General features: G+C 43.0%; 6 protein-coding genes across 6 annotated transcripts; 3 read left to right on the forward strand and 3 right to left on the reverse strand.

Annotated features, from left to right (window-relative positions):
* The first annotated feature begins 4,769 nt into the window (after positions 1-4,769).
* Positions 4,770-6,979, forward strand: BCR41DRAFT_363007 (hypothetical protein). Its single transcript, XM_022025816.1, has 2 exons — positions 4,770-5,869; positions 5,966-6,979. The coding sequence occupies exons 1-2, from the start codon at positions 4,814-4,816 to the stop codon at positions 6,947-6,949; spliced, it is 2,040 nt and encodes a 679-aa protein (XP_021876400.1). The 5' UTR covers positions 4,770-4,813; the 3' UTR covers positions 6,950-6,979.
* Positions 6,980-7,111: 132 nt separating this feature from the next.
* BCR41DRAFT_390058 (hypothetical protein) lies at positions 7,112-9,044 on the reverse strand (the record flags this gene model as incomplete). The annotated part of the gene is made up of 4 exons (XM_022028190.1): positions 8,850-9,044; positions 8,697-8,745; positions 8,398-8,568; positions 7,112-8,281 (listed from the first exon to the last, which is right to left on the reverse strand). Exons 1-4 carry the CDS (start codon positions 8,966-8,968, stop codon positions 7,112-7,114), a joined length of 1,509 nt encoding a protein of 502 aa, XP_021876401.1. The 5' UTR covers positions 8,969-9,044.
* Positions 9,045-10,407: 1,363 nt separating this feature from the next.
* On the reverse strand, positions 10,408-11,753 carry BCR41DRAFT_363010 (ribonuclease-III-like-domain-containing protein). The gene is made up of 4 exons (XM_022025817.1): positions 11,607-11,753; positions 11,121-11,309; positions 10,789-10,952; positions 10,408-10,598 (listed from the first exon to the last, which is right to left on the reverse strand). Exons 1-4 carry the CDS (start codon positions 11,662-11,664, stop codon positions 10,464-10,466), a joined length of 546 nt encoding a protein of 181 aa, XP_021876402.1. The 5' UTR covers positions 11,665-11,753; the 3' UTR covers positions 10,408-10,463.
* Positions 11,754-11,838: 85 nt separating this feature from the next.
* Positions 11,839-14,349, reverse strand: BCR41DRAFT_363011 (mitochondrial pyruvate dehydrogenase). The gene is made up of 8 exons (XM_022025818.1): positions 14,036-14,349; positions 13,776-13,942; positions 13,479-13,645; positions 13,197-13,315; positions 12,853-12,966; positions 12,448-12,767; positions 12,093-12,316; positions 11,839-11,961 (listed from the first exon to the last, which is right to left on the reverse strand). Exons 1-8 carry the CDS (start codon positions 14,127-14,129, stop codon positions 11,898-11,900), a joined length of 1,269 nt encoding a protein of 422 aa, XP_021876403.1. The 5' UTR covers positions 14,130-14,349; the 3' UTR covers positions 11,839-11,897.
* A 463-nt stretch (positions 14,350-14,812) lies between these two features.
* Positions 14,813-15,947, forward strand: BCR41DRAFT_379117 (tyrosine phosphatase-like protein; the record flags this gene model as incomplete). Its single annotated transcript, XM_022027196.1, has 5 exons — positions 14,813-14,846; positions 14,987-15,294; positions 15,388-15,509; positions 15,639-15,778; positions 15,868-15,947. 5 exons carry the CDS (start codon positions 14,813-14,815, stop codon positions 15,945-15,947), a joined length of 684 nt encoding a protein of 227 aa, XP_021876404.1.
* Positions 15,948-16,259: 312 nt separating this feature from the next.
* On the forward strand, positions 16,260-16,840 carry BCR41DRAFT_401233 (mitochondrial import receptor subunit Tom22-domain-containing protein; the record flags this gene model as incomplete). The annotated part of the gene is made up of 2 exons (XM_022029208.1): positions 16,260-16,505; positions 16,766-16,840. 2 exons carry the CDS (start codon positions 16,260-16,262, stop codon positions 16,838-16,840), a joined length of 321 nt encoding a protein of 106 aa, XP_021876405.1.
* Between the last annotated feature and the right edge of the window lie 146 nt (positions 16,841-16,986).

The raw sequence follows: 16,986 nt of genomic DNA on the forward strand, positions 1-16,986 counted from the left end.
AATAGACTTAGTGAAATGATGCGGCGTCATAACATCTTGCGGGGGCCTAACTTTTCTGTCTTAAAAGGAACGACGACAAAGGACCCAATTCATATCCTCCAAGCAGCAATGGAAGATGCTAGAGAGTTTCGCAAGGAGCAATGGATAGTGTTCCAAGATATGAAAAGGTGTTTTGATTCGGTCAATTGTGCTTCCGATGGTATGTTGTCCAGAGGACTACGTCGCTTACGAGTTCCAGAGGCATTTATCAGGTTGTGTGAGAACATCGCTGTTACCAAGGTCAATAGAGTTATTACAGAATACGGGCTTACGAAAGAGTACCGCCCAGAATGCGGTCTGGATCAAGGAGGCGTAGAGTGCCCTTTACTCTGGCGAATAGCTTATGATCCACTACTATGTGAAGTTATGGACCACATGAAGGGATACAGAATAGAGGGCCCTCCAGATACACCTCAGCTCGCATGTCTGGCTTTTGTGGACGACACGACATGGATATCTGACTCCAAGCAACATGTACAGGATATACTAGATGTCGCCACGTCCTTTTTTGTTCTTAACGGGGTCGAAATCAATGCGAAAAAGACGCAGGTGCTAACACTAAACAGCAAGCTCAACGATAACAGTAATCTCCATTTTGGTACACCGGCAGAAGAAATCCGCCCGCTGGGCAAAGATGACCCTGTCCGGATACTAGGTGTCTGGGTAACAGCCAGAGGGTCGGTGAAGACAACAGAGAACATTGTAGAAAGAGAAGTCACGTCAATGTGTAGTATTCTCTCCTCAAAAGCAGTAACCGACAAACAGACAGCATATCTCATCAATAACGTCCTCATACCCAAGGTGCTTTATAGGATTTCGGCACAGATACTTCCCCCTTCTTTTGTGAGACGAATGACAGGTAAGTATATGAAGCTATGTAAGAGCAAAGCACGTATGCCGTCAACCACACCCAACAGCATAATGCATCACCCTAGATTCTATGCAATTAAAAACTTAGAAGACGCACAGACAGAGGAGCAGATATCAACCCTGTTCCTACGCCTAAATGACAATGGGTTGATGGGACGTATCTGTAGAGCACGTCTCATTGCCCTCCAGAAGCGCCTTAGGACGAGCAAGCTCCCAACTGCAGAGCCACACAAAATAAAAGCATACAAACACAACTTCGCATCAAGCGTCTGTAAACTAATGGCCGATCGACAAGTGAAGTTTGACTTGCAACTAGCAAACGATTTTGGGCTCCCTGGAAATGCTCTCAATATAGCAGACATGCTTCATGGCATTGTGGATGACCAGCCTGTGCGGGAATTAGCAGCAAGAGGAATATATTATGCTGAGCAAACTCTAGACGAGGATTCGTCACTCAAATCCTGGAATGAGGTACGTACGAAAAGGAGAGACCCAAAGGCATCTCCAGCATGGTTCCACAATGTTCAAAATGCCCTTCATGAGTCCCTTTACACACACAACTTTATCGAAGTATGGTGTAGAGACAAAAAGAACATTCTTCAGAGACTAGACGAAGAGGAAGAGAGAGATTTAAGGGAGCTCCAACAGCTAAATGAGGCTGAAAACAATGAGAGAGCAGATGAACTACTCACAGAAGACAATATGTTGGAGGAGCAGCCCACTGAGGATGATGAGGATGATGACGTTGGATATATAAGTTACCTCAGTGACGTGGAAGAAGACCCCAGAGAGCCACTTGATCCCCTAAGTGTAGAACAGCGGGAGGAAAGAGAAAGAAGAGCACAGTGTTACATACAAGAGGGTATGCAGGAGTATGAAGGATACACTGAGTCTGATCGCGAACTCCAAAAAGAATACTTGCGAGAAAATTTTGAAAAAAGAGAGCGTTTGAGAGAAAAAGAGCGCGAAGCTAACGAGAGGCATAGGCTGTGGAAAGATCCTCAAGGAAGGAAAATGTTACAATTTCGCGACCGTTTGGAAAGAGGGAAGAGGGAGCAATGGTTGCTAAGAAAAATAGAGCAAGAGAGGAAAAAAGAAGAGGTGGAGAGAAGGAGAGTGTGGCGACGTGAACAGTGGGTGCAAGCCAAGCAAGAAGCCGCACACTCGAAGGCTATCGAAAGAGCTCGCCGTCAAGAACGCCTACGGTTACAGGCTAGGTTTCAAAGGCTCGATGAACAAGGAAGAAGAGAACAGCGACGACGAGCGGCTTTCAACCGAGCAAGACGTAGAGCACAAGAGCGAAACAAGATACGTGGACGCCATGAACTCGATGAACAAGCTCTCGATAGGAGGCTCAGGACGAAAGCGCAAGAAGAGATGGACTCCTCAAGAACAAGGAATAATAAAATCCCAGAGGGTCATCATCGGTGGTTTGGCTCCTCTGAGTGCCTAGGTGTAGAGATCCCACAGGTTGACATGGACAATATACTGCGTCAAAGAGAGAAACTATCAACGATGAGTCAGCTAACACTTTACTCCGATGGGTCCCTTGAAGAGGCAGGAAGAAGGGCGGCGCGGATGGCTTTCGGGGTGGTGGCTCAGATAGGCCCAGAAAGCTTCTCAAATGTAGTTTCAGGTAGAGTCGATGGGTATGCTTCATCCACCAAGGCAGAGCTAGTAGGACTGTACGCAGCCATTCTAGTCAGTCCCCGTAACGTTCCAACGACTGTCTACATAGACAACATGGCGGTAGTGGTTCAGTTCAAGGACCTTGCTCAAAAGCGAGAAGCAAGCACTGAACGGCAGCGATTGCGATCCAAGTACGCAGTGTGGTGGGCAGCCATTTCGAGAGCGCTCTTTAAGCAGGGCGGGAAGGTAACTGTGAAATGGGTCAAGGGCCATGCTGGGAATAGAGGCAATATAAGGGCAGACCAAGCCGCCAAAGATGCTCATTTTAGCGAAATGTGGACAATCAAAGTACTGGAACACAACGATCTGCGCTGCCACGCTATTTTCGAGAACGAGGTGGTGGAGGATGATCTTAGACACCTGCTAAAACTCCAATCAGCAGTGAGAACACATTACTTGTGGGCGTCTCAGAACAGAGTCAGGAATTATATTGCAGACTGGCGAGAAGTAGAATGGAAAGCAAGCCTGCATATTCTTCACGATGGCAACACGCCTAGAGGCCTCTTCACCAGCCCAGCAGATTGTCACAAGAGAGCGCACAGAATAAAGAAGGTCCATGGTATGCTTCCTACACTCACTTATATGAGGCAGTGGCGACCGGACCTGTATGAGACTGACATCTGCAGGATGTGTGAACAGGAGCAGGAGGACATAGAACACCTCTGGCGATGTCCCATGACACTGGACGAGCAATTGAAAGGTTGGAAGCAGGCCATAGAACTCATCACGAAGGATGGCAAAAGAGCATTAGTGAAGGAGAAGAAACTCTGGGAAGACAAACAAGGGAAAACACAGGAGCCAAACCTGAATAAAGGAGGCCCCTCGTTTACACCTGTAGCCGACAACGTGATTTGGGGCTCTTTGGAAGCGATGTTCAAGGGCGTCAGAGAGATTCGACATGCGAGCACTCTGTTTGGTGAGGAAGATGTGGATATGGGACGGAGGAACGAGGGTGAGGATGCCCACTGGACTGTCCAAGACTTGTACCACGGTTTGGTGCCGAAGGAACTGATACAAAAATGGAAGACGATCTTCAGAACCACAGCATCGATCTCAAGGTACATTGTTTGCCGCTTTGTCAAGTCAATCGAGGAACTCGGCAGGACTGAAATCTGGAACAGACGCTGCAAAGTCACCGTCAACTGGGAAAGAGAAAATGGTATCACCTCTGTGAGCAAACGCGCCAGGGGACGCAACTGTGTTGGGAGGCACAGACGTAGCAGAGGTGAATTCTTTGGCTCTCACCAGGGACAACGACGAACAGCAGATGTGAAGGCGATCAGGACTGAGGCAGACCGGCGAGTGGTGGCAAGCTACCGGCAGCAGGTGGAATTGGCGATTATGGAGCGCCTGGAAAGCTGTAAATTTTTGATGATTGAGGACAGCGGCTAAAGGATGACCTTCGCGCACAACAGGCCAAGTAGGGAGTAGAGCCGTGCCACAGGTCCTCTGGGACCAAGGAAGTCTACTCAATGCTGACGTGGTTTATGAACAGGATGTAGTACTGTGGCAGTATAACGATGCGGCTTCGGCCGATTATTGGATACCGCTTTATTTGCGACCCCAGTAATGGGGCAACCCATTTATAGAGCTAACATCAAAATAAATCCTACATGACCTCGTGGGTCCTTGTTATCAAAAAAAAAAAAAAAAAAAAAAAAAAAAAGGCTTCCAGACTAACAACTGAAGGTTTTCGGCTCAATTCCCTGCGAAAGGGCAAGTTTACTACTCCAAAATTGAGCCAATACCTCGAGGGAAGAAGTTGGGTGATGGGGCTTGCTCTATGGTCTAGAGGTGATGAGTCTCACGGAATGCGCGTGGAACGACCTCGAAAGAACGACCGAACGCTAGGCGAAACAGACATTAACCTCCATCATCCATGTTAGTTTTATAGTTCACGCCCTTGCTTTGAAATGTGCGATAGAGAATGCTAAAAAATAGAAGTATATATTGTTCTTTTGTGTATTCAGTTGCAATGTACTAAAAAAGAAGACCTAAGCGTGGAACGAAGCCCTATAGGGCCAATAGTGAAGGAGACTATCGTTTCTCGCTATGGATATCAATAGATTAGAAGCACCAACCAAGAAAATACCAGGCAAATAAGCTATTATTATTTTACTAATTCTATTTTTTTTTTTTTTTTTTTTTGTTCTTGTGCTTCTATTCCACTATGCCTACTGAAGGTCCAATCAAAATCGATCCAGCGCTCCTCGAGATGCTGATGCAAGCGGAGACATCAACAACCAGCGAGCATGGTGAACAGGATCCTCATTCAACATCACAAAATAAAGATGAATTGATAGTAGTTCCGAGTAATAGCACTCACGACAAAAAAACATTTACTAAACTGGCCTTTGAACCACAACCGAAATACTATTTGGAAGCTCGGGTTATCCACAAGAGAAAGCTCTCACGAAAGCTATTTTTCTTGGATGTATCATTAGTACGTCGTAAAGAAAAGACTGTAGACCTGAATGGAAATAAGAAAGAAGGCCAAGAGAATGACGATCCGATCATAGATATCATGGCCAACGAACCAGAGCAGTCTCCAACGTCAAGAAAATTAGATATTGTAGCAGGTGAAACGACAGCATCAAGTGATTCGAAAACAGATGGATTCGCCCTGAGCGAATGGGAGGATATTGAAGTTGTGGATCATTATCGCAGCGACAGCAAAGGCCGTATCAGAATGGAAGTGATTGCACGCTTTCCTGTCCACTCGTTGAAAGGACTGGACGATTTATGGCGTAGAGTTCAGTTAGGATCAGTTGTCAGAGTCATTGGTGATATTGAGCTTTCAGGAAGACATCACAATAATATGAATGATAGTACTCATGCACAAGACAGTCGGGAGGCGCACGATGGATGGAAAAAGAAGTGGTCTGCAATTTTACATTGCTTAGAATTTGAGGTATTAGAGCTTTGGCAAGGCAGCATGTCATTCGAGCCGATCTCTGGTTCACCGCCCTCATCGTCATCTAATGTTAAAGACAGTGGTCACCGTGAAAATAGCAGTAGTTCAAGTGCTTTAGAACAAGAAGGACGGAAGCGAAAGGGGGATGAATTATTGAGAGAGCGAGATATGAAGGCATCTCGGCCCAAAGGTGCAGCTGGAGAGACAGTGGAAAAACAGCAACAAAGGGGTGATGAATCACAGCCACATTGTAAATTCTGGCTCAATTCTGGCAAATGCAATAAGGAACAGTGCTTATTCTGGCATGAGACCAATCCAGTGAAACTCAAAGCTGAGCGACGGAGATGGGTTGAAGAGGTAAAAAATAATAATAATCGTAGACTAGTGAATTTTTTTTTATTAATTTTTTACTGACATATCCGCTGAGAAAATAACGTTTACTACTACAAACAGCGCATCCAAGCTAAACGTCAGATCTCGCATCATATCTCTGATCCGCATCAAAAAACAACCAAAAACCAACATCGCGAAAGAGCGTTGTATTTTGCTCACTGGCTCATCAAGACTTTTTCTCGTGAATTTTTGAACTCTGGAACTGGTGTACTGGACATTGCTGGAGGCAGAGGCGATTTATCCTGGGAACTCCAAACGAGACAAGGCATCAAGTCCACTATCGTTGAGCCTCGACGAGGGAAAGGAATGCGCAAATGGCAGCGCAAGTGGTTGGAAAATTTTAAGGCAAATAGCATACCGTCTATGTCGCCAACATCACCATTACAACAACAGCAACAGCAACATATCACAGGAGCTGAATCAACGGTAACAGAGAAAGATGTGTCAGGTTCTAAGGTAGTTAGGACCAAGAAAGAAATACTTGAAGACGAAAACAACGATGCGGACGAGAAGGAGCCAGACGGCGGGAAAGCCCTAGAGAACTTAGGTGACTTCATTCCTACCACATTAGTATATCCTCCTCTTCAGTTGACAGAGCCTTCACGGATTCAAGCGATGTTAAACGACGAATTCCTGGAGACTCACCAGCAGCTGGTCACGGAAGCCTCCATCATGATTGGCCTCCATCCTGATCAGGCAACAGAGCCGATCGTAAGAGTAGCGCTCAAGCTTGGTAAACCTTTTGCGGTTATCCCTTGTTGTGTCTTTGGACGTGATAATCCTCATCGTCGGCTACCCGAGCCTCCAATAGATGCAGATACGCCTTCTCTTCGCACTGAGCGGACAAAGAATGAAGACGAAGGCCAAAGTGATACCTACAGACGTTTGACCCGCCCAGTGACATCTTATGATGATTTTGTAGCTTGGCTATCGATGCTCCATCCTAATATCGAAACGACATGGTTAAATTTTGAAGGTATGAACCGCGTTCTTTTTTGGCGTGGCCCTTCTCAATCTTTGTCATCGATAGTCAAATCAGCATAAAGCTTTAACAAAGATGTACTGAAAAGCAACAAAATAAACAAAATAAGAAGCTGGCAGGAGTAGTTTTATGAAACAGGTCGTTTTACTATTTATTGCTGATAGATAGATATATATTTTGGGCTTCTTTCGTTCTTTATCCAACATCTTTGACTACATTTGTATTTAAGGGAAGGCACCAAGGATAGATTCAAAGTCACGACCGACGGCAATGTTGACATCACCCAAGCCAGTACCGATGCTGCCCCAGTCAACGTAGCGATAGGTGCTGTCGTTGTTGAGGACAATGCCGGCAATCCAGTCGAATTGGATGGGGAGGTGTCCATTGGCCTTAGCATAGTTCACAATATCAGTCCACTGAGCTTTAGAACCGGCACCAAAATCAGTGACAAGGCCTACATTGAATGAAATTGTAGTCGAGCCAGTACCTGAGACTGAGAAGGTCAAATTGTCCATGAAACGGAACAGGTTGACTCCACTGATACCGGCGGCGCTGCCGATTATTGCCATGCTATCATAACCTACAGTTTGAGCATCCTTGAATTCCAGAGGGAGTCCATAGTAGGGTGACTGGAAGGTGGCAGTGACTTGGACCACACCATCAGTGTTAGTGTTTGGGAGCGTCTTCAGAGACCAGTCCTTATGGGGTGGTTGCGACATGGTTAAACCTTGGAAGTTCTGAGGCACGACCATCTGGCTCGACACAGTAGCCAAGCCCGCATTGAGAGCAGGGTTCTGAGAAGATGATGCATAACCTGTCAAAGTGAGTGGGACATCAGCATTGGGGAGATCAAGCATAAGTTGCTGAGCAGCGGAAAGTTTTGTATCCAAGGAGGTGAGCGAGAGCAAATAATTGTCACCAGGTTTCAAAGTCAAGCCGCTGACGGTTGAAATACCAGCAGGTTGGCCTTTATAGGAAGTACTGAATCCAACGTCACCGAGTGACAAGGTCAGCTTGCTGGGGTTTACGATGTTGATGATGGAGGACAAACGCATGAAGCCAGGCTGGGTCGCCATATCTGTATCAACCATGTAGACGTACTTGACCTGCTTCAAGTTATCGAGGCCTAAGAATGGGACAGTTGCCTTGAAGCCAATGCCTGAAATAGTTCTTTTGCCAAGGGGACCCAAGTTCATTTGAGCATCCACGGATCCTTTGAGTGTCACGGGATGGGACGCCTTGGTAGACAGGGAGCTAATAAAGCCCGAGAAGGCCGCGTGTGACGATGAGAAAACATTCAGGGTTGAGGAAGCGAAGGAGCTCGTCAGCTTAGAGCCACTGACGCTGGCAGGGGACCATGGGGTTTCGATGTTGCCAATCTCAACACCATTGTCCTAGCAATGGCACAAAAAAAAAAAAAAAAAAACATTTAGAGCAAATTTTATAGCGGCAATAAGAGGGAAAAAATAAAAAAAAATAAAAATAAAAATAAAAAATAAAACACACATACAACGATAATAATGTGCTGGCGGATAGAGGTAATAGGGAGAGAAATACCAGGGATACCAAGCATTGTGGCGACAATGCTGCTGGAGGACGTAGTAGGTGCCCATGGGTTAGATGGTGTGAAATCCATAGACATTTGATTGACCTCAATGCTTTTAATCAAACCCATATCCACCTAATACATTTTTTTAAAAAAAAAATATATATATATATATATGCATCCCGTGTTAGTTGTACGTATTTCGAGAGGAATAAAGCTAGGTAATGACAAGTAAAATAGTCGCAAATCATAAAAGGGCATACAGCAACGGCTGCTTGACAGGATCCTGGCCAGGCTCCAGTAAGGAGAAGGCTATGTTGAATGATCGAGAAAAGATAGGATCATGAGCGTTTGTTCCGATGAGACACAAAGTAAGCTTTCGCGACGGATTAGTTCAGATAAAAGGGGGTAAATACCCAACAAAGCACGCGGCAATGCGATCAGAAGTGGCATCACGTTTCTCGATTGGGGCGGCGACGGCAGCTGTGGCCAAGAGTGCGCTTACTGCGACGACAGCTTTCAAAGAGAGCTTCATGATTGTACCAGAGTAGGGGCAGAAAGGAGTGGATAAAAGGGGGATGAAGATGAATGTAGGGAAGCGAGGCTGAGAGATGTAAAGATCTGAGGAAAGTAGAAATCCGGTTGGAACATTGCCTCGTTTTTATACTGTTTAGCAGCAACTTGACTCTTTGTATCTGTGTGTCTATACAAAGAAACGAACGTGAAAGCCTGTTTTGTGATTTGTACGATATTGCGTTGTAGTGTTTGTGAAAAATGGGAGGTGGGATCTACACCGCTCTGGAGTAGGAGATGGGGTCCAAGCATCAGCACAGAGTTTTGGAGATATCTGATTTGCATGTTGCATTCTCACTAATTTAGCTTTTGTTACAAAGGGAAGTCGACAGAGAGTACAAACAAAAACAATAGCCATTGAAATACAAACATTCCAAAGTCCCAAAGTTCAGGCCATGGCAGAATCAAATGAAATTCAATGGCTCTCAACACATGCTTGCGTTTCCTGTTATCTATGCTCCACACCATACATGCATCAACCACAAGACACACACGTCTTGACAGCAGCGAGAGCAGCGCTTGCACCATGCTGAGCATAGTTTGTGGCATTTGCGTGCATTTTATAGTTTCGTGCTTCCCAGGGATCCTGACAGAGAGCCACAGATGACTTCAGCCTCCCCCTCCATGATGCAGGGACGTCAGTATAGATGGCAAAGTTGATAAAAGCGAATATTTAAAAAAAAAGAGAAAAGAAGTAAAATAAAAAATGAAGCAGAGTCATCACTCATTACTATACTATAGCTCTGTTCAAGTTGTGGAGGCAATTAATCTGAATCTGCTTTCTCGCATATTCATCAGTAATCAGCTTTCCCCCCGTCTCTCTTTCGTACCATTACTCAATGTCTTTCTGGACACAAGCAAATGTGGCAAATGTGGAGAAAGAAAAAGAGGGAGTCATCCGATAAAAAAGTTGAGAGCAGTAAACATCATTTCTAATCGTGTATTCCACGGTTGCAATACATGCATCCAAGCAAGAGAGGCGGCGAGATCCATCAAATTTTTTTTGTTAATAATTCTGATGACCCTCAAAATGGCTTATTCACGTCTTTTTCTATATCCTAAAGTGACTATAGACGCGTCTGTCGAAACGATGAATAATGGATATAAACATCTCTTCATATTCCCTCACTTTCCCCTTGTCCTTCTCCCTAGTTTACATATGGCACCATCCGTGGATCGGATAGGATGCACATTCTCAGTATATAGCCCTATAATGCGACATGGCGCGACTATAATGTTTATTTTACGCCATGCAGCGCATACGTCCTACTTTTGAGTTCAATGTTCAGCTGAAAAAGTTTGCTCTACGCCAAATTTTAATAATTCTTGTTTAATGTCTAAAATATTTGGAAATCAAAATCACGCCAGTTTTTTTTTTTTTTTTTTTTTTTTTTTTTAATCCTTTACTCGATTCGATTACCTCTCCCCCTGCCTTGCCCTTATCCTCCTTTCACTTTCTAATAAGTATAAATGTGTTTCGACACAAACTCTCTTGCTGCCTTTGATCCCTGGTCGTGGTATACTGCCCCGACAATGGCTTCCATCGTTTGCGCCAAGACTGTAGTTTCTCCGACTTTTGCCCCTGGTGCTGACTAAAATAACAAAAACAAAAAGAAAGACAAGATAGAAAAAATCAGAATAGAAATAAATCATAATCAGTAAATTAAACGCCACAAAACCACCAAAAAAAAAAAAAAAAAAAAAAAAAAAAAGTAATAGGAGGAAAAGTTCAATAAAAAGATGATGCAAAATTATGAGATATATCCTGCGTTGCTTCTTTACCGACGGTGATTTCCAGCGCATTGCTTCATCCACACCCATCGACCGTGCAATCTTGGCTAATGTGTCCATCCTAAGTGAATGTGAGACTGATGCTTTCAACGTGTCGTTAGACTTAGTCTTGTCCCAGTTCTGTTCAGTGACATGAAGCTCCAAAAATGTACGCCCTAAGAAAGAAAGAGATAGCAGTAATGATGAGTATTAGTCCAAACCTATTCAAGGTCTAGCATACTTTCTTTCGAGTCCTTCGTTTGCTTCTGACAGATCTTTTTTTTTTTTTTTGTTTATTTATTTTTATGAGGTACAGCAATATTTATGCCGTATATATCCCTTACCTAGGGCCCCAAGTCTCTCATTCGTGGGTACAGTGGCGTGAGCAAATGATTTATGTGTAATAGATTGGGTCATAAGTTCTGGGTCCGAAAGTTCAATGCCGAGACGCTTATAGACTGCACTAGCTTTTACGGTATCCTCCTGAGAAGTTGGTTTAGTAGAGAGATAAGCACGAGCCTCATGATTGATGTCTAAACATTATATTGGGAGGTAGAAAGACGCCATAGCCTTTAGAACTGATGTCTTTCGATCCAATGATGTTCCTGTTTCCTGTTCTGTTCCTATTTGCATCTACATCTTCCCCTCATTTTCATATCGCCTCTTAAAGCCCACTCTTTAGTCGTCTTTGCTGGCGCTTCACTCCTATGGTCGACTTAGCATGACAAATTTGCCCCTCTCTTTTTATTCTCTCGTCAATAGAAAAATAAAAATAAAAGCTTCCGAGCTGATCTTTATAAGCTCCTTGTGCCAACATTTCAATTGCTTACATCGATTGACATTGGTGACCAATCGAGTTGGCTTAATAACGGATACTCTCTGAAGCATGACTGTCTGTTTTTATATTACTTGAAGTTTCAGGTTGAAGGCTGCAGTGATGGACAAGCAGGGACAGTGCAAGCGCATGAATGGGTGCGGGCTCCCTTGTCTGTCTACAACAGAGAACCCTTTCTGTTAAGCCACACTGTTTACTTGTGACTATTCTATAATAATAAAATACATTTTTTTATTAACGAGATTTAGTCCGAAAAAAAAGTGCCTAGTCAGAAGATATTCCACGCTTATGGCAATGGCTCATCGCTGTTAGAGATTCTGTTCAAATGCAAATAGACATCTGTGCCGTATCTAAACAAACCAAAAGATGATCAAGTGAAAGTATACGGATTAAAAGTTAGTTTTCATTAGCATTACTGTAGTAAGAATATAGAACTATTGGAGAGTCATCTCCTAAAAAAGGCCATTAGGTTTGTGCATACCCCTCCATAGAAATCAGCTTCAAGTCGCCTCCAAAGTATCTTGCATACAGACGACTAATAGGAAGTCCGTAACCAAAGCCTGCCATAGGGGCCTTGAAGTCTGACTTATCGAAAGTTGGATCCAGATGCTGCGACGGTGCAGTTGTATACATATATGTCCAGACTAATGGGACGCCGCTTCTAGGGATCCCACCTCCTTCATCAGAAATCTTGATCGCAATATCCTGTTGTAAAAAGACCAATAAAACATGAGACTTTTTTTTTTTTTTTTTTTTTTTTTTTTTTCCTTTCTTTTCTTTTTTTGCTTTTTCTTTTGTTATTTTTTCTTTTTTTTTCAAAATGACAAACAGCCTACTTCTTTTCCTTGCGCAACAATAAGTTTAATGGGTGGAAATTCCTCGCATTCTGTTCCATATTGCTCCACGACTGCACGGAGGGAGTTCTTAAGCAGTTCAAAGAGCATGTGGCTCAAATGGGAAGGAACATACATAAACTCAAGGTCCTTCTTGCAATGAAGGTGGACTTCTGGCCCACGGAACAAACCATAGTAATCCTCACAGATGAATTTGGCATTATCGATAGCCTCCTGCGCCATATCCGCAAGGTTTGTCCTCGTACAAATAATGCCCACATAATCTTTACGTGATGGTCCTTTGTTCAGAGCAATATGCTGACCTATATATACCATAGTAAAGAAGTGTTGGTGCCTTACTGCTGTTTAACAATCAACTGGTCGGCGGTAAGAGATCAAAGAACATACCAATCAGCATACGGATTCCAATACGAGACATATAGAATCGATCCAGGAACGCCTGTACGTCCGTGTCAACAGTAGGTGATGTTTTTTGCTGTTTGAATTCGAGAATTCCTTGAGCTATAAGCGATTGATATGCAATTAACGAGAATTAGACAGCTTTTCGAGAAGGAAAAAAAATAAAAATAAAATAAAATCAATGCCCGATTGAATATGATAGCCTTAAAAAACCAAAGACCGAAATGAAGACAAGGTTGCGCCACTGCTTGAGTAAAGTTCCTCCCGCCTTGCTCACCGACCATTTTAGGCATAGACTTGTGATCCATAGATCTTTAGTATCCCTTACTTACCAACTGTAGTGACGACAGGATCGTGTCTACGCTTTACGGCTTCAATCATCTTTGTAAACTTTTCGTTGTATGCATGCATTTCTGCAGGCCACTCAGTTCCGTCCATAGCACTATGATATCTTTAGCGATGAAAACAAAAAGATTGCCCATCCATGTCCAATGGGTTCCATTTCCATGAGATCAGATAAGATCATGTAGCTTTTACTAATTTAATCTTTCTCAAACATCACATCATACGGACATGCGGAAGGAGAAGGAAAAAAAAAAAAAGTCTTTCTTTACCTGTGCGATAACGAAACTGCTCGACGGCCGTTCTGGTTGCTGCCATTGGGCATGGCCAAATTTGGAGAATTCCCTGGTAAGGCCTGCATGTCTGCCTGCTTATTCATATTTTTGGCCAAATCCTTGAGTGAAGAGGACATCTCACGGTTAGGGAATTCAACAATGTCCTGTATATCCATGGAATAAGCAAATTTAAAAAGATGGCAAGTGTTAGTTCCGCAAATTTCCCAGCCTCTGAAAACAAATTAAAGGGTATTGTTCATGAAAAAGCTATTTGTAGATGATGAAGAATGGTACCTGGAAAGATTGGGCATACCAGTTCTTGACACGGACGATTGAGGGCATATCACTGAGGTTATAAGGAAGGTTTTCGAGTTCCTTGACTCTGTGGGCAAGACGGATAGGTAGTTCCTCTGATAAGAATTGGCTGGCTTTAAACAATGTCCCCTGAGTTGGATTTTGACCTAAGAAAACATAATGGAGTTATAAAGCTTGAGCAAGTCATGTCTATTTTAAATTGCATTTCGTATTCGAAAGGGAGGGGGAGTGGCTCTTACCAAACATGACCATCTGTCTTAATGAGACGCCTGTTTGAGGAAATGTTGCAAAGTGCTTGATCCTTTCGGAAAGCTGAGGAGTGATCCGGTACATGGTTGGTTACTGATTGTTGCAAGGAGTAGAGTGGGGAGGGTGAAGTGTAAAAAGGAAAGAGAGGAAAGGGACGTCGCAGTCGTCTACTTCCTTGGGCGATGTCGAAAGATGATGCGCGTAGGAAGAAAGGAACTGGGAATGAAAGAAAGAGGGAAAGAAGGAAAGGTGCATACACATTCACATATACACGCAAAGAGACACACGAGACCGATGAGAGGAGCAGGGGAACCAACTTCTCACAGGAAAGGGTGACTTTTTTTTTTTTTTTTTTTTTTTTTTTTTCGTGTCTTTTACGCTTCACACATGCTTCGCGTCTAAAATATTCTCGAGTTCCCGTTGGCTGGTGAAGTCGTAAACAGGCAGGCAAACATACAAGTGTTTTATACAAAATATCAATCGCAGAACATGTAGCATTCATACTCCCGATGTTATATGGTTACGTCCACTATCTACCGCCCAAGTTATTCAGCTACCATTCTATCGCTTGGTAGAAATCAGAACTTCATAGACATGGTGATAATAAAAGAGTTGGGGATTTTTTGTTGACGTGTTTGATCCAATGGGTTTATGATTTTAATTTTAATTTCAAATTGTTTAGACGATTTGAATAAATTGGTTGTTGGGGGGTAGAGAGGGAAACCCACCGAATTGATCTCTTTCATTCTTTCTCTTCACTTTTCCTCATGACTACCGCAACCAAGCAAGTCCCCGCTACCAGTATGTTCTTCATCACTTCCACTTTATGGACCACATAGGATTCATCGTCTCCTGTTTTTTTTTTTTTTTAGTGTTTGCTTATCGGCTAGTTCACTAACCGATTCTTTTGATTTCACTTTAACCAGCTCCGGGTAAAAAAGTGAAGGCTGTTAAACCTGTCAACCCAGTTGTCAATCTGTATTTGATTGCTTATAACTGGGCCTCCTTCGCTGGTTGGTCCTGGGTACTTGTCCAAACTATCAGAGCTCTACTTGCTACTGGAAATGATTACACCAAAGTCTATGCTGCCGTGGGTGATCAGCTCGTCTGGGTCCAAACTGCTGCACTTCTCGAGGTTTTCCATTCTCTCTTTGGGTTTGTCAAGTCGCCTGTTGGTACCACTACTATGCAGGTCGCTTCACGTCTTTTGCTCGTCTGGGGTATTTGCACCATGTTCCCAATCCCAGAGGTAAGCATGCTTTAGAGTCGATTGTTCCAATTACTTTCTAAAGGTTGCAACTAACAAAAAGCCTTATTTTCTACTTGTAATGAAAAAAAAAAGGTTCGCCAACACTGGGCTTTCACTACCATGACCATCGCCTGGAGCATTACGGAGTGCATCCGCTATGCTTACTATGCCCTTAATCTCACCAACATGGGTCCCTCATGGTTAACCTGGTGCCGGTATGTGTCATTTTTAACGCTTGCATATTGGATTTGAAAGGGTGGAGCAACAAAATGTTGCACATCACACCCAATGGATTGTCGGACCGAGCAACTCAGCTTATTTATATATATTTTTATTCTTTTCAGTTATACTTTCTTCTATGTCCTTTATATTGTTGGTGCTGGTAGCGAGGCTATTGAGATCTACCAGGCTCTTCCTTTTGCAAGCAATGTCAATCCCGCATACTACTATGTTTTGGCTGCTATACTTTGCATTTACCCTCCAGGTATGATCATTGAGCCTTTCTTTTTTTTTTTTATGTATTGATATCGAGTGCTTTGTTTGTTAACCTTTTTTTTTTTTTTTTTAACAAAGGTTTCTTTGTGATGTATACTCACATGATCGGCCAGCGTAAGCGTTATCTTAGATCTATTAAGTCTAAAAAGTCAGAGTAAGCGTACATAGTTACGCGTGTAATACAGCTTCAATAGCTAGGAGTAGTAATAGCTCAAGTAGTGGCAATTTATTGAAGCGATCTTATTAGCTCTGTTAGATGAACATTGAATAAACTGTCGATCATTCCCAACTTGAAAAAAAGCAGTCCGAGATGAAAGACTGAGACGCTTTGTCCCGACGATCGTAATGAAGTCATAATGGGTTTTATCTGAGAGTTTTTTTTCTTTTTTTTCCCCCTAATCTTGTCTTCTCATTACAACCTTACAAAAAAAAAAAAAAGAAAAAGAAAAAGAAAAAAAAAGACAGCAATCATGGTTAAACTGGAAGAAGTTGGTCTTGATCACGTCGAGGAAGAATACACTGATACCGACTCTTCCTCTGTTTATTCTTCTGATGAGGACGAGGACGATGTTGACAACATTGAGTCGATCATGGACAGAATCTGGGCATTGCAAGATGTCATTCCTGCAAAGACTCGCAAGTCGATCTCGGAGAGGTGTTCGTCTATTTATTCTTGGGGCAAGTATGGCGCAAAGTTCTTGGGCAATTCAGCCTGGGTTCTTACCACGAGCGCATTGCTTCTTGTCTTACCACTCATGATTGAGCTTGAACACGAGCAAGGGCTGATCGAATATGAGAAAATGCAACAACAGGGTAGTCAGGCAAGTCTTTTTTTTTTTTTTTTTTTTTTTTAATCTCATATATTTTTATTGAAATGCTATGCATGTTTGCTACTATAAATCTCTCATTCGATATTCAGTGGTCAAGATCATCAACTTCTTCTTAACGTTTTTTTTTTTTTATTATTTTTATACAGTTGCTTTCTCAACCTAGTGGTCAACAAACACAGCAGCAGAAGAAGCAGGCTGGTATTGTTCCTCCTGGGTTTTAATTCAAAAAATACCACAGGGGATAGAATAAAAAAAAAAAAAGCATGAGTGGAGCGCAGGGGATCCTTCCAAGCAAAAAGTCAAAGCGCGACCACGGATATGTACTATAGTTTATTGATTTCAATGAAGCGTAGTTAAAGTGTATAGT

This window comes from Lobosporangium transversale, assembly GCF_002105155.1.
Source record: "Lobosporangium transversale strain NRRL 3116 chromosome Unknown BCR41scaffold_59, whole genome shotgun sequence".
Classification (NCBI taxonomy): Eukaryota; Fungi; Mortierellomycota; class Mortierellomycetes; order Mortierellales; family Mortierellaceae; genus Lobosporangium; species Lobosporangium transversale.

Bases quoted from the DNA above. Each gene is read 5' to 3' on its own strand.
- BCR41DRAFT_363007 (XM_022025816.1), top strand. From the start codon at position 4,814: ATGCTGATGCAAGCGGAGACATCAACAACCAGCGAGCATGGTGAACAG. The intron at 5,870-5,965 runs GTAAAAAATAAT...TACTACAAACAG, and splicing joins GACGGAGATGGGTTGAAGAG to CGCATCCAAGCTAAACGTCA.
- BCR41DRAFT_363010 (XM_022025817.1), bottom strand. From the start codon at position 11,664: ATGCTTCAGAGAGTATCCGTTATTAAGCCAACTCGATTGGTCACCAAT. The intron at 10,953-11,120 runs GTAAGGGATATA...TTTCTTTCTTAG, and splicing joins TGAGAGACTTGGGGCCCTAG to GGCGTACATTTTTGGAGCTT. The intron at 10,599-10,788 runs GTAAAGAAGCAA...TTGTTATTTTAG, and splicing joins TGCGCTGGAAATCACCGTCG to TCAGCACCAGGGGCAAAAGT.
- BCR41DRAFT_363011 (XM_022025818.1), bottom strand. From the start codon at position 14,129: ATGTACCGGATCACTCCTCAGCTTTCCGAAAGGATCAAGCACTTTGCA. The intron at 13,943-14,035 runs GTAAGAGCCACT...ATGTTTTCTTAG, and splicing joins AAGACAGATGGTCATGTTTG to GTCAAAATCCAACTCAGGGG. The intron at 12,967-13,196 runs GTAAGTAAGGGA...AATCGCTTATAG, and splicing joins TCCTGTCGTCACTACAGTTG to CTCAAGGAATTCTCGAATTC.